The following is a 14,861-nucleotide window of genomic DNA, read 5'->3' on the forward strand; positions in this document are numbered from 1 at the left end:
AGCCTGCAATAGTATGCAGGATTTCGAATACCATGGATAAGATACCTTGATGTACACCAAAGCACTGAATATGCCGCCGATGCCCCTCCACCCGTCGTGCCGCTTCATCAATATGCCATATGCCTAGCAAGATATCACCTGGCTGACGGTTGTTCCAGATATGGTGAAATTCCCTTGCCTGATTCGTTCCTGGTCATACTTTGTCATCAAGTATACTCAGGCGTGTCAGGCAAGCGGCATCGACTGTCGGCTTTGTCAATGCTTCACTTAACCAAAGCTTAGGTATCAACCGGCTTCTCGCCCGTCACTCCCCGCTTTACAGGGCTCCTGCAGACCGCGATGCTTTTCACCACGCCTCCTTTGAGCCTCATGGGGGTCCGAACGCGTCTTGTGTTGCACGGCTGTTGAGGACAGCTCAGAACAGCATCCTGCAGCAAGCCTGAAAGTAGGACCGGCCTTCCAGATGTCTTCGAAGATTGGCGCATACTGCAGGCTTCTGACCTAACCGACTTGAGACCAAACTTGGCGTATCCACTTGGCAGGTCGAAGGGCCAGCAAGGCGCCGAACGGGGATAGAATTACTCTCCACCGGGAGAACCGGATAAGGCTTGCACGATTACGGATAAAACTTTGGTGTCAGTTTTCATTTTTCTCGTTTCTGTCAATGCAAGCCACTTTTACCCATGGAGCCAATCCTAAATGAGCTTCCAGCTGGATACGATCCCTGGGCCACGCCCGAAGGGACGCTTTGCAGATGTATGGTAGTGAGTAATGTGGAGGTTCATTATGGAAAGCCATCGTGCCTTCTGAGTATTCCGTAACTAGCAACCTGCGGGCAGTTACCATGCAATCTTGCAGGAAACCCGTTGTGTGAACATTGAGCCGGTCGGTTGCAAGCGTGCAGAGCACAGCCAGAGGTAGCCAGCGGTCAGCAGCCACAGTCCGTAATGTAAGTATAAAGAGGGCCCATTGCGACTCGTCAACCGTATTTCAACTTCTCTGCAAACAGACATTAGTCACACAAACCTCTCAACCCATTCTCAAAGCATACCGGACTTCTTATCCTCCTTCGAGTGTTTTCAATATGGACCGGTACCCCTGCGTCAACAGATATAAACATGGCGTTGACTGTCCTGGCTGGGTCAACGTTCACGGTGCCCGGTGCGAGGATTGCGTTATGGTAAGTAAAGTCAAGGTTAACGGGTACATCAATGGATGTTAATGTGACACGCAGTACAACCTATAGGGCTCAAGACCTCGATAACAAACAAAGCTTGACCTTGGATTTGTAAAACCGCGGAAGACTGTAAGGAACAGTGCCGCGAGAGACCACAGAGCTGGCGAGATTGAGTATGACATAGACGACCACGTAGACGGCTATTTGGTTCCAGAATGCGCTAAGACTGAGGTGATAGTCAGGAGGACCACGCAATACAATGATTAATGGCAAGTTTTGGGTCGGTACCTGTAGTCTATATGCGTCTTCATGGGAAGTTTTGGCACGAGAAGGTTGTTTGGTCAGTTGGCTGCATCATGAGTATTCATCGGTAAATAGGAATGAGACTCCCTTCGATTCTCGTGTCATCCAGGCAGAAGAAAGCTGATGCGGCCGTCGGTATTTGAATGATGACGTGCCTGGCCACGAGATGCCGTTGCTGAAGGCGAACCAAACAGCGTACCAGTCGCACCCGTTCCTCTACTTCGAATCATCATTGACCTGAGTTCCCGCGGACGACACATCGTATGGGAACCGACAGCGCAAGAGGGCTATCGGATGTTGATAATATTGCGAAAGAAACGCCGACACAGAAGCGCACGCCACCGAGTTGCTTGCAGGGGCAGGCATGGGTTAGCAGAATGGCGCTACGGTTGTCATCGCCACCACCCTATCATAGGATCGTGGGGTGAGGGATCAGCCAATCGGATCGATAATTGAACCTCGAATTCGATTCAACATAAATTGGCAGAGGTTCCAACTTGCGATTCAGCCCAATTCAGTCGATGGAGGGGGTGTCGTCCAACAAGCCGGCGATGGGCATAGTCGCAACCAGCAGGGCCGGAAGGGGAGGGTGTGAAGGAAGGTGGCGACGTGCATATAACTGATCGAACGGGCGAAAAAAGAAGTAGAAAAAAGGAAGGGGAAAATGCCGACTTTCAAAACCGACGTTTGCGTTGCATCGGGCCAAGTTGAAGAAGGCGAGGTGCTAACCACCTCGCGGGCACATGTGAGCGGGAATTCAAACTGCTGGAAGAGCAGGCACAAGATTCAAGGCTCAAAGCTCATCTCCTCGAAAATACCAAAGGATGTCACACCGGAATGATCGAAAGAGGCTGCCAAGCGTCAACGTTGTCCTACGAGATGGTGGCGTTGGTTCCGACAGGTTTGTGCCACCCGGTCCCCCCTCCAAAGATGGCCTAAATTAGCTCGTCAGCGATCTGCAGCGAAGGGTCAGGATGGTCATAAGTACCTCGTGGCTGGAAGATAGGTAGGCAGGTTGGGTATATCAAGGGACATATAGGCGAGAAGTCGGTATAGCGATGGATGGCCTCGGTTAGTAATGATTGTTGAGGCTCATTATGGGATGGTGGTTTTCCCACAGGATGTAAGCCACATTTGGCGGTTTGGCGTTCGTATCAGGCATGCCCTCTCCTCCTCCTCTTCCTCCTCCTCCTCAGGGCTGCCATATGCCACATTCCATCCAGGATAGTACCCGACAGGATAGGTGAGGTTACCGTCGTCTGGGTCGTAAGTGTGGCTAACAGGTCAATTTTCGTGACAGGCCTCATGCTTGCTGTGTGGTGCACGGCAGAGACGACGGCAAGCCGTCGGATGTGTAGCAGGAAAGGGCCTCCAATAAAAGGCTCTAATGCGAGTAAGCAATGCCGGAGTTCAGACGAGCGTTCTGGCAAGGGCGGCTCCGTCCGATGTCGGGTGACTTGGAGGGGTGTCAAATCGGGATGGCATGTTGGTGTTCTTGAGCGGCGCTGATGTTGGTATGTAATTGAAAGGAAGATGAGCAGCGGAGCGGACTGGAAGTGGACGGCAGAAATGCAATGACATGCATGGCAAGGATGTCCTGGAATGGAAGGCGCCCGCCACCAGAAACGAGTGCTCTTGCCGTGTGCCTCAGCTTACGTGATGCATATCAGGAACAGTTAGTGTGCCCAGATATGCTCCCTCGACTTTGTTCGGACTATCCTGCATGTTGCAGCGAGCCTGCAGCATGGTGTGTGTATGTAAGCTACTTCGTCCAGTGAGTCTCGCTTCGGTTCAGAGCATGATTGCAGGCTTCCTCTCGTTGTAGACACGCGCATTGGACGGGTGACTACCAGGTGATTTTCGACTACGCGACATAACCCTACACCAGAGAAATTTCACCACGAGTCGTCGATATTTGGCCGCAAAAAAAAAAAAAAACCCCCCGGTTACACAGCATCGACAGACAGCACGGCAGACGAATTCGGATATTGGCGCAGGTGAGGGTCGTCATTGGCACAGCAGCACCAACACCAGTGTCAACCATGATCCGGAATGTTTGTTCCGCCAACTTCACAGGAAGTTATTTGGCATAAGCTGATGATGACATGCCATGCGAGAAGGCGGAGGCTGTCCCGGAGCAGATGAGAGGCACAATTTGAAAACGATATCTGAACATCCAATAACAACAACATGTCATGATCCCAGTAGCATTACCAAGAGCGAAGTTGCACGGCCCACACATGTGGCCTGGCCAAACCGAGTTCGGCTCCGGGATGTCCATCCCAAACCCTGAGGGCTTCCGACGCTTTTCTTTGCTTTCTGTCATTGCCGCCAAATGGTCCTCCAAGCAATGATTAGACCGTCAATCCGCTGCAGGACCCCGATAAAGCAGACTCGCCCACACACCTGCCACACACTGCACGCCAGAAGCGACTCGCCATTGTGACCAGGGCCAGTAGGGGGTTACTGAGATTTAGTCACGTATGGAACACTCTGAAGAGCCCGGGGGTTATTGATAGGCATCCGCGTCATGTGCAAGTCTGCAGATGAGTTGTGACCAGGTTGCGGTTTATGCACAATGTCACAATCAACAGACCGGGCGGGCTATTCCCCCGACTGCGAAACACCTCGCACTCTCTACATCAGAGCTGGGTATCCTCACCACGACTCGTCTGATAAGGCCTGGTTCAGCCTCATAACGGACGTCAACGTCCTCATGTGTCAGATCTCGGGCTAGTCTAATTGGTCCACATGGCATCTCCAGACTACAGCATCCTGTCGCATCGAACCTTGACACGCTTCCGCCAACTAGTGTATGTACAGTACCCAGTCGATATCTGTCATCGTCCAGTCTTACCTCGGAATGGGGTAGAGGAGGCTCACAGACACCGTCATTCAATTGGATTGGTTACCACTCGTAACTAATCCGGTTACACACAGCTGCGGTCCAACGTCGCCGTCGCAACGGGTGGCGCCCAGTATAGTCATCGCTCCGACGGGAGGCCTGTCCTCTTCCCGCCCTCCCAGCCAGATTTCCTCGGGCCGAGAACACGTACCGCATGACTCTGAACGGGATGGCAGCAGCCATAACACCTCCACCTGCCAAGCGAGGCAGGCCAACCAACCCTCCCTCGTCGCTCCATCAATATGTTCATATCGATGGAGAGAGGGGCGTATCCCTGTGATGCATGCCGCGTATGAGTGGGTGGACGTCAGGCTGCAGGACGCTATCCGTATTCCCCTTTGCCGTGATAGGTCGTATTTGATAGTAGCCACATCACGGCTTGTAGATCCTTTAGCCGGCCGCCTATTTCCATCAACAAAGGGACGATGCCCTTCGGCAACACCTCAACCTTAGGCCAGGGTACTCATTGCCAAAACCCATTCCCCAGCATAATCAGACTGCCTGCTGCATAACCACCTGCCGCATACAACGTAGGGAAAGCGAAGCGGATGTAAGAAATCAAGCTCACGATTAATAACTTCTTGAAACAGATGCTAAATACATTCTGTACCTCTCTGCTAAGCCTGTCGGCATTACGTAAGAGCTGCCAAACCCATTACAATCATACCGACAACTGCTGCCCACGTGGTGGGGGGCGAAATAGATCCAGCCGCGTTACCCAAGCCGAATGGCAACCCCTGCGTCTTGAATGTAACATTTTGTGGAATGGTAGCATTGTAGCACTGCCCGCCGGCGATGTCAAGATTAGTCAGGTCGTCCGGCACCCTAAAGAACATGTAGCTGTTCTGGGGGATATCCTTGAATCCCGCCGTATTGTAGGGGAACTTGTTGCCAGAGTCCGTGGCACTGGTGTTGCGCAGAAATATGCATTGGACCTGGCCCGGGTAGTCTTTGTACATTGCAGGATACGCCTTCATCACATCCGAGTTCGTGGTGTCGGCTACCAAGATAAACTTTCGCTGAGGGAAGGTCTGGAAAATCTTGTCGAGCAGGAACCGTCGGATGGACAGGGTCGCCTGAACATCAGAAAAGTTGAGCGGGCGTGTATCAAAACTACCCAGAGGGTAAGTATTGTAGATAAACTCCATATAATTCCGAGTCACCTGCTCAGGAGTCGTGGTTAAGTAGTGGAAGTGAAAGTCCGGGATGGACGCGGACCAATTGGCGTAAATCTCGGGCATGTTCATCCAAGGCGTGAAAGGACGGGCGAAGGAATTAAGGAGGCCTTCCTTGGGTTCATAAATCTTGGTAACACGCAGAATGTCGTCAATGTCGGACAAGATCGTCATGCCCTGGGGAGGCACTAGATACGCTGTCGCATTGCCAGTATTGGTACCATTCGTGTACATGTTGAGGGTTTGTATCGACTCCGTGGCGTTGCCTGGGAGTAAGTGTCCACCGCTCGACCCTGTAGTATTGCGCAGCTTGACAAACGCATCAAAGTCGCCCTGGTCTGTAGTCAGGTAGGGCATGTTGATTGTTTGGGCACCACCACGCGCATTGACGGCCCCTCCGCTCGCACCTGGCCGCACCGAAACATCGTTGACAAAGTTCATGGTGACGTTCTGCTCGCCTTGTTGAACGACAAAGATGGACCTGGTCACATTTCGTGCCTGGGCTTGTTCGGTGGGGCCCAAATCTGCAATATCGACGTCGATGAGGAAAACATTGGCCAGGTCATCAACCTTCGACTGGCTAATGTTGGGTTGTTTATAGATATTGCCATGAACGCGGACGTTCCAGCCCTCGTCGGTCCAATTACCGTAAGCCCTACGCAGTACATGTCAGTAAACGCGTGTTGTGCAACTGACGAAAGTATTTGATTACTCACGGGATGTTCAAGGCCTGAGTCGGCTGTGCAGCAAGGTCGCCATCGTTGATTCCCAGAGAACTGAGTACTTGGGTGCCTGTCGGAAACCCCTGGAAGTACTGGGGAATGCCGGACACGACGAAGGAGGAGACATCGCTTCCCAGACCTTTAATAACGCTATTGACATAATTACCGATGTCATCGGTGACATCGGGAGCTCGCTTCACGCGGGTTGGTGGTGGCGTGATCATGGGATGAGCAGGGTCGGCCGGAGCAGCAAGAACAAGCTGCAAAAATGCCAGCGGCAGCAGGGAGACACGAAGCAAGGCCATGGTGAATCGTTGTCTCCTCAGCAAAGTCGGACTACCTGGGGGGAGGCAAGACGATGGTGTCGATTTCGTGCGTTGACAGCGCGACGTGAGAATTACAACAATGGAGCCACCGACCCGAGTTCGACCGGAATAGACCCAAGCACCGTACTGGACGGGGCGTGCGTCGTGAGAGGAAGACGGAAGAGGGAGAAATAGTGAGTGGAACGACGATCGCCAACGTTGTTACTTTGTTTGCTTACTGTTGTCGTCGCTGCTAATTTATGAATGGCCTTTGTTTGTCCAGTTCCTGGTTGGGATCGGGATCGGGAATGACGTCAAGAGGCTGGGGGGAGCTGGGACTGGGATTGCTACAATAGTGGGTTTCAGATCAATGGTGGGCCAGCGAATCAAGCTCTGGAGTGGGGTCACTGGGCCGCTACGCTACTACCCCCTGCCTCCCCCAGATATCTCCGACGATTGCAGGGCGGCATAACATTGGTCATGACTGTCTAGCCTGGGTCTTAGTGTGTACACGTAGGCACAGAGCACAGAGTATAATTACAGGTGGACGACGTTGACAAGTGGAATGCTCTGGGCAGCTTGATCCCTTTGCACAATGCGCCTGCTTCAAGGTTTATCCGTGAGCACAATTACGAATGTTTGGGTTAACCTTCCGCGCCATGATCCAGACCAGTCGGGTTTGGGCCCCGTGCGACTTTGCTTAGGCTCCGGAGATTCGTGTGTTGGTCTTCTTATTCAGCCCCGAAACGCCAGCCAAGTTGTTGTCCGCGGTTCTAGACAAGAGTTAGCACCTGCATCAAATGTATTCGGGGATCTGGGTTTGACTTATCCCCAGCCACAGGGGGCTGCCGTCTCGCCATTTCTGGAGAGACGACAACCAGGACTACCTTCCAACGGCCTGTCCTTTTGATCCAACAAGCGCACAAACTTCGAGCGGTTTGAGGGAGACTGGCAGTCCAGGCCCACCGCGATCCCGGACAAGCACAAAACTTTGACTCCAACACGAGATGGGTCCCAGGATCGCCTTGAACCTGTTCAGCCGGCCACCGCCTCCGACACGAAGCCACCCGCAGAGTCGCCTTTGCTCACTCAGCACAGCCGTCATATATCTCGCCATCCGAGGTTCGGCGAATCGAAGCCTAGTTCTGTGTAGTCCGAAGCAACCAAGAAGCTCACTCTGTTTGGTTCGCACGACCTCCTTGGACTAGTTTTTGTTTCCTCTCCAGCGACAAATCGCAAAAGGAGGGCATTCCGCGCGGACAAAAGACATCCACAAAAAACCGCGCTCTCATCCTTTGGTCCCGTTTCCGGAAGACCATTGGGCAAGTGTTGATCCACAGGGGGGAACAACGAGGATTTGGCGTCCCCCAATGTCGTGGGACAGAACCCACGACTGGAGGCTGATGCGCCTGGCCAGATCACATGCGGGCATGTCACACCGGTGGCAGTTGCCTTGGTGTGGCTCGGAAAATTGCTGGCTGGCTACAGGATCTGACACTGGCATTTCTTCTCTGCCGAGCCAGTTCGGGGTCGTGTGTCGGAAAGGAGAGAGCCGAGAGCTGAGCGTGGTTGATGTGGTCAGATCGACAAGTTTCTGTTTGTAGACCTAGGAATCCTCGCAACATTGGTCGTGCGGCCGGCGAGGCAAGACTGAGGCAGATTGCGGGTTGAAACTGCGATACTGACTGTGTGTGACCGACGCTGAGCTCTGTCCCCAAACCAAGCAACGCAGAGTCGAGCCTCTTACACTGGCACGACATAGAACCCCGAAAAGCAGGACGTTACCAGTGCAATCCTGCAGACCACGACAGCTGTCTTCTCCCAGCGACCTACTCTTGGCCAGAGTGCTGTTCCAGCGGATAGGTCCTGACGAGCGGCCTCAGACCAGAGGCTCTTACCCAGACGACTCATAGCAACCCCCTCTCGCGCACCTGACGGTGACTGGAATGTTTTCCCTGCCAGTCCACCTACCACGGCTCCCGGCGAGGCTTGCCACTTTTCAGCGGCGATCGCTTCCCCGGCAGTTCGTGCGGGTTTAAAAGACAGGGTCGACGACTGCAGACGCAAAACTTGAACCAAAAGGCTGCTTAGGGTTAAGTTCCGAAACCCATTCTCTCAACTAGACTGCATTGTCTGGTATAGACAACCATAGATCGCGATAGCTCCAACCGCGGCAAGCGCGAGGTCCTGATACAGGCTCGGATGCGACGTATCGCGAAATCGCAGCCTTCGTTGAGAGGTCTGCAATAGACATTCCTCGCGGAAAATGAGAGTCGGAGAACTGAACGGGAGGTGTCGTGCGTGATAGAGCCGGTGTGGGCGAGAGAGCTTTCCTTTGGTCGCGACAGGGCGTCCACAGCTGGGCTTCGATGTCGTATCTCGAACTGTCCTCTGGAAAATGCGGGATATCAGGACAGGCCAAGATCCGACTTTCAACAAAGGTGATGGGTTGAGTATGTGTGGGAGTCGAAAGGTGAAGTAGAAGGTTGAGCTCACGCTGGAAAGAGCAGGGAGGGAAGCAACGCGTTGAGACGCGTGGAGCCCAACTGTGGGCCCCATAGCGCGTAGACACGTGCAGACGAAGATGACGGTCAACGTGCCGGACACCGTGCCTAATACTGTGATGTCCGACGCACTGACGCGAAGCTTCGCTCATCATTTGGAATTATTAAGACGGAAAGAGAACCTTCACATTCACGATAACGACATCACACCATCGCCGTAATGGAAACGAATACGCCTGGAAGAGATCGGCAATCCAAGCTAGCCGATGAGGTACTCGACGCCGGGAAAAGGGCGTTTGATCCTACGGCCGACGCTGCCTCGAGAGGAGCTGCCCGAAATGAGTTCCAGCATCTCATAGATGGGTATGTCGATGCGACTCAGCCAGATGGCAAGCGGAGCATTCTGATAAAGGGTCTAGGAATGGGTCCTGGAACTTGCTTCCTGTATTGAATGCATTAATCAAGCCAAATGCTGCACCGGCATGGCTGCGGCCAGAGCTGATGAAGATCTTGACCCTGATTCCTCTTCGGCCTGACGGCGTTCGGGGAACCATGGAGTTCATCTTCTCAGTGCATCCGAGCAGCACTCTGAAGGCATCCGAGGCCGCCACACCCCAGAAAACGGGTGCCAATATTACTCAGGAGGCCATGGCTGTGGTTACTCGCATCATCACTTCGCCACCTGCGACTATCCCGCCTGAAGATTGGTTCTCTAGGATTGCACCCCAACTGATTACGCTGCTGGATGGAAATGAAGGCGCAGAGCTCAGTAAAGCTGCGGCACAGATCATCATGTTTGGAGTGCTGGGCAGAAAACAGTTTGGCGCACCCGGTAACAAAACCATCACCCTCATATTAGTCTCCTTGCTGACCTTGACTTAGGGTCCCCGGGTTGGAATGTCTTCATTGAGCCTCTCTTACGCAATCTGAATCCTTCTCGGAAGCATGTGGGCGTTACAGCTCTCGGAAAGACAGAGGAAATCGACGTTGTGGATCTTAGTGACAAGGCTGTTCTGGTTCAGGCGGATGACCTCTTTGTAACCCTTCGTCGTATGTCTTCGTTGATCAACTACACACCATACCCAGCGCAGACCAAAAGAATTCTCGACCCCGTTCTCCCCCAGTTGTGGACGATATCTTGCATGAGCAAGGGGGATCAGAAAACTGAAGAGCGCTACTCAAAGCCTGCAAGGTCCCTGCTTCACACCTTTCTCAAACTGAGCGTCTCCGTTTCTAAACTGCACTTGGTTATTGAGAACCTGCTTTACGAAGGCGAATCGACGACCACGCCCCGATGGCGATACCAGACAATCTCTGACGGTTGCCTTCAGATATCTGCCGTCCCCCTCGGACATGGCCCGCAGCTGCCGGAAATAGACTGGAACGAAATTCAGATTCGCTCCGAGTCGCTCATACGGCTTATGACAGCTAGTTGCACACCAGAGGAGGTGTCCTCTTTTTTTCTGGAACTCCTCGGTCGGTGGCTTCAGTCGACGACCTCAGCCAAGAACCGGGAGGTATTTCTTCGGGCAGAAGACAGCGTGTCTGGTAACGAGATCACGCAACTTTTGGAGATCACAGTCCTGCAGAAGATGCTGGAGCGGATCCCGGACAAGCTAGTCAGCCGCGTCACCCAAGTCCACGAGCTTGCCTGTCAAATACTGGACCCCAATGCCATCCAAGACCAACCTGATGACATTGTCGCAGTGGCGTTGAGCTTGCTCAATCTTATCATCACGGCTCCGAATTTCAAAAAGTCGAATCTCAAAGCTGATATTCTACAAAATCTTGAAACTTCGCTGGATATACTTAGCAAAGCGAGGCGCTCAGAAGTGTCCCCCACGGCGAAGAACCTTGTGCTCTTACTTCGATATCGCGAAGCGATCGATCCTGCGGAGGAAGATGGCTTCGTGCCCACCGAAAGGCAAATTGAGGACAGGAGGACGTATAAACTTGCATTGGAATACATTACCCAAGCAGACAATCCTCCCCCAGTCCGCTCGGAAGGCCTCAACCTCATATCTGGCCTAGTGGCCTCTAACAGCACTGTTTTAGATGTGCAGGCCACTCTTGTTCTCCTTTCTTCTCTACTCCAAGATAGTGAAGACTTCATTAACCTTCGAGTCGTGAAGCTCTTCACACAGCTGGCCAGCAAACATCCCAAGGCAACCACGTTGGAGCTTCTTGAAAATTACTTGGATGCGAAGGAGAAGTCTACGACAGATGTCCGCTTACGATTCGGAGAGGCTTTGGTTCAGGTAATTGAGCGCCTCGGCGAAACTTTTGCTGGCGATGTCGCAAAGCGTATTTCCGAAACACTTTTGTCGATTGCCGGAAGACGGGGATACAGGCCAAAGACAGAAGCCAAACAGGCTCGTGAACAGCGCCTTCAGGAAATGAAACAGAAACAGGCAGAGGACGCCTGGGGAGGAGACGTCCCTGACCTTGGCGATGATCTGACTGAAGAAGAGCAAGCCAAGCATGAAATTTTGACTCAGATTGTTGAGGGCTGGGAAAGCAAGAGAGGCAGCGAGGACGTCCGTATGCGAGCATCCGCCCTCTCCGTTTTCTCTACCGGCCTTGAAACAAACATTTCCGGCATTGGCCCTGACTTGGTCTCAATCGCCGTGGATCTCTGCATTAACGTTTTGGCACTGGAACGAGAAGTTGAGAAAGGTATCATTCGTCGTGCAGCTATCATGGTCGTATTGGGGTTTGTGCGCGCTCTTGATGCTGCGAAGCAATCAGGTCGGAGGCTTGGCTTTGGATTGACAGACCAGAGCCGGGAGGATATCACAAGGACCCTCAAGTACGTCGCCGTTACAGATAACGACGGCCTGGTTCAACAGCATGCTCGGGACGTCATCGAGAGCTTGGAGGCCTGGCAAATTTCGTCTATGATTCCTCCAGAGCCTTCTGCCATGGAACCAGGCATCAGCAGGCTAGCCGGCTTGACTATCGACCAGGACCGGTCACTTCCATCCGTCAACACCAAGCGGCCTAGAATAGAAGAGATCGAGTAGTTTTCTCGGCCCGATGATGCCTAGACAGTTTTTGACAACCAAAGACTACAATAAAAGATCATGCGAAACTAATGAGATCGATGGCGCTGAACCTAGCCCCAATAGTTCGGCTACTATCCGGTGACCCGGCTCCGAATGGACGGAGGTAGTGGGGCCAATGACCCGGGATGCACAGACCTCACTCTCAAGTGTGGTAGATCACGTGAATCACACGTGATGTCGCGTAAATGATCTACGAGGGGCATGAGCGCGTCAACTATCCGTACCTAGGTAACAGCTACCTAGGTACCTTGCAGGGTAGGTAGGTTTACCTCGGTGACCGTGCAGGTACTCCGTACACGGCGTTACTTTTCCCACTTCGCCCCCTTGCTAAGCGCGTGTCTTGACGCTTCTACCTCGCGAACTTCTCGCCACCTCTCGACAATGGCGCTCGCCCGGGTTATCGCTGATTCGGATGATTCCGACGACGACTTCGAACTGGGAGATAGCCCTTTGAAACCGCCAACTCCCAAAGTCCCGAGCGGAAGCCGTTCCTCCGACCCTGCCAGTATCGCGACTGGCTCAACCGATCCCAAATTCTTCCAAGAGGTCTACACTGAGCAACAACGCGCGGCTGCTATTGAGACAACAACGATTCCCGGCCAATCCCTTGCATTCAACGAGCCCAACATCATTTCTCCTCATGTCAAGGTGCAAGTGAAACAAGACACCACAACCGCTTCGTCACCCATTTCCATCGCCGAACCCATTAAGGATCACATTCGCGCGAAGGGGAAGGCAAAGGTGGCAGACCTTGCTCAAGTTACCACGCCAGGCAGGAGGATTAGTACGATGCCGAAAGATATGTGGGATGTTCCCAGCAGTCCGGCAGGCAACCAAGCGGCACCTGTTTTCGTTTCCGCGACAGTCAGGACACCCAGGAGCAACACTAAGCGAAAACGGGAGACCACTATCGATTTAACCTCTCCATTGGCCATTGGAATGCCTTCTCAGGGCTCGACACAGCCGTTCGACATCACGCCTGCTACAAGGAGGAATGCTGGTTCTGTTCATGAAATCAAAAGATCAAGGCATGAGAACCTCGGGCCGTCAGGGCCGGCAGAAGACGACATTGACATGGTGGTGGTCCCAGACGATGTCGGTGTACCCTCGTTTACAGATCTGGTCTCTGGCCAGAAGCCTGTTTCTCTGTGCATCGAGCCCCAGACTCTGAGCGCAAGTCAACGACTGGAGTACCAGTATCACTCAGTTAACCCATCTCCAGAGGATCAAGGACCCGTACCCACTCAGCCATTCTCTACTCTGCCAGCCACGGCTCGTTCAAGCGGGGCGACGACCATTGCATATTCCACGCCGAGCCAGACGCGCGTGGTTGGCCTTCCGCTGGTGCCCTTGGCGGATCATACAACTCTTGATACAGTACCAGAGCAGACACAACAGGCTTCTTTTCCAACACAACATCTAGAGGCAATCGTAGAGTTGCAATCATCGCCTGATATCATATCTGCTGCACCAGCCCGCCGGAAGAGGGACAGATCCGACTGCAGTTTGCCCAAGACAGCAGAAGCTCATGAAGGCCGTGAAAAGTGGGAAACAGATGGCATTGCCTTCCTCGATGAAACTTATAGGCCTCGCCTCAGTCAACGGAGGGGTAGCGACGCTTGTTGGCAAGACCAAGCAGAGAACCTAGAAGAGACGGATATGCCTGTGGCTGACATGGGTCCTGCCGCGCAGCTCCCCACTGAGGAGCCTGCGCCAGCTAGCACAGCAAAGACGAAGAAGAGGGGACGGCCGAAGAAATCTCATGCAGCTGCTGTCGTCCCTACCGTCACTGCAGTGGTCCCGGTCTCGCCGCAAGCCAGTGAATCGTGCGATGTCGCCAAGGATCTGATAGGAGCGGACGTGGCAGTGGACGTGGCAGCGGGGACGCCGCAAACCAAGAAGCGTGGTCGGCCAAGGAAGACGAATAAGGCTACGGCAGTGAGCACGCAGCAGGAGGCTGAGGCACAGCCTATAGTAGAAGCAGCGAACCCGAGCGATAGCAGCCAAGCCGAAACTGCAATGGATGAGAAGCATACGAAAGAGATGCAACCATGCGAAAGGGCCAAATCCATCAGGGGCAGACGGGGCGATAAGAAGCAAGATCCGGTTGACTCTGTGGTAGAGACATCAACAGGCGACGGCCCCCAGGCGAGGGACGGATCTCTAGTGCTGCAGCCCGTGGCGTCCAATGCGGCGTTGAAGCTCTGCTCTGAAGGACTGGGTCCAGAAATCGCGGCACCAGAGCTGAAAGCGATGGCTGACAAAACCGTATCCGTCAATGAGCAGGTTAAGGCGGAGGCGGTGGGCAAAGCCGATAAAAAGAAGACTCCGACGATGCCTGCTTCTTCGACGGGGAAGCCGATATATCGAGTGGGGCTCAGCAGGAAGTCAAGGATCGCGCCACTGCTTAAGTCACTTAGGAAATGACACATCTTTTGATGGTCGAGGTGAATGATTCGGCAGCCCTGAGTGTTGGGAGGCTTTCGCCGGCGTTTTTGCCCTCGTCATTTCTTTTCTCTCTCTCACACACACACACTCTCTCTCTCTCTCTCTTCCTCCCACTTTTTTCTCTTTCCATTTCTCTCGTCTCTTCAAGATACCCAGTACGGATGGATTATGGGCGGCAGGCGTCAAAGAGCGAGGGTGTATGTTTATTCCTCTTTGTGGAACGACGGCGATGATAAATTAGGGTGATGATTTCCCAG

At 53.3% G+C, this 14,861-nt stretch overlaps 3 protein-coding genes across 3 annotated transcripts; 2 read left to right on the top strand and 1 right to left on the bottom strand.

Moving 5' to 3' along the window:
• Positions 1–5,017: 5,017 nt before the first annotated feature.
• On the bottom strand, positions 5,018–6,587 carry GLRG_10335 (uncharacterized protein; the record flags this gene model as incomplete). The annotated part of the gene is made up of 2 exons (XM_008101020.1): positions 5,018–6,215; positions 6,277–6,587. 2 exons carry the CDS (start codon positions 6,585–6,587, stop codon positions 5,018–5,020), a joined length of 1,509 nt encoding a protein of 502 aa, XP_008099211.1.
• A 2,724-nt stretch (positions 6,588–9,311) lies between these two features.
• GLRG_10336 (uncharacterized protein) lies at positions 9,312–12,114 on the top strand (the record flags this gene model as incomplete). Its single annotated transcript, XM_008101021.1, has 3 exons — positions 9,312–9,454; positions 9,511–9,923; positions 9,974–12,114. 3 exons carry the CDS (start codon positions 9,312–9,314, stop codon positions 12,112–12,114), a joined length of 2,697 nt encoding a protein of 898 aa, XP_008099212.1.
• Positions 12,115–12,537: 423 nt separating this feature from the next.
• GLRG_10337 (AT hook domain-containing protein) lies at positions 12,538–14,583 on the top strand (the record flags this gene model as incomplete). The annotated part of the gene is made up of 1 exon (XM_008101022.1): positions 12,538–14,583. One exon carries the CDS (start codon positions 12,538–12,540, stop codon positions 14,581–14,583), a length of 2,046 nt encoding a protein of 681 aa, XP_008099213.1.
• Between the last annotated feature and the right edge of the window lie 278 nt (positions 14,584–14,861).

Source organism: Colletotrichum graminicola (assembly GCF_000149035.1).
Source record: "Colletotrichum graminicola M1.001 genomic scaffold supercont1.59, whole genome shotgun sequence".
Classification (NCBI taxonomy): Eukaryota; Fungi; Ascomycota; class Sordariomycetes; order Glomerellales; family Glomerellaceae; genus Colletotrichum; species Colletotrichum graminicola.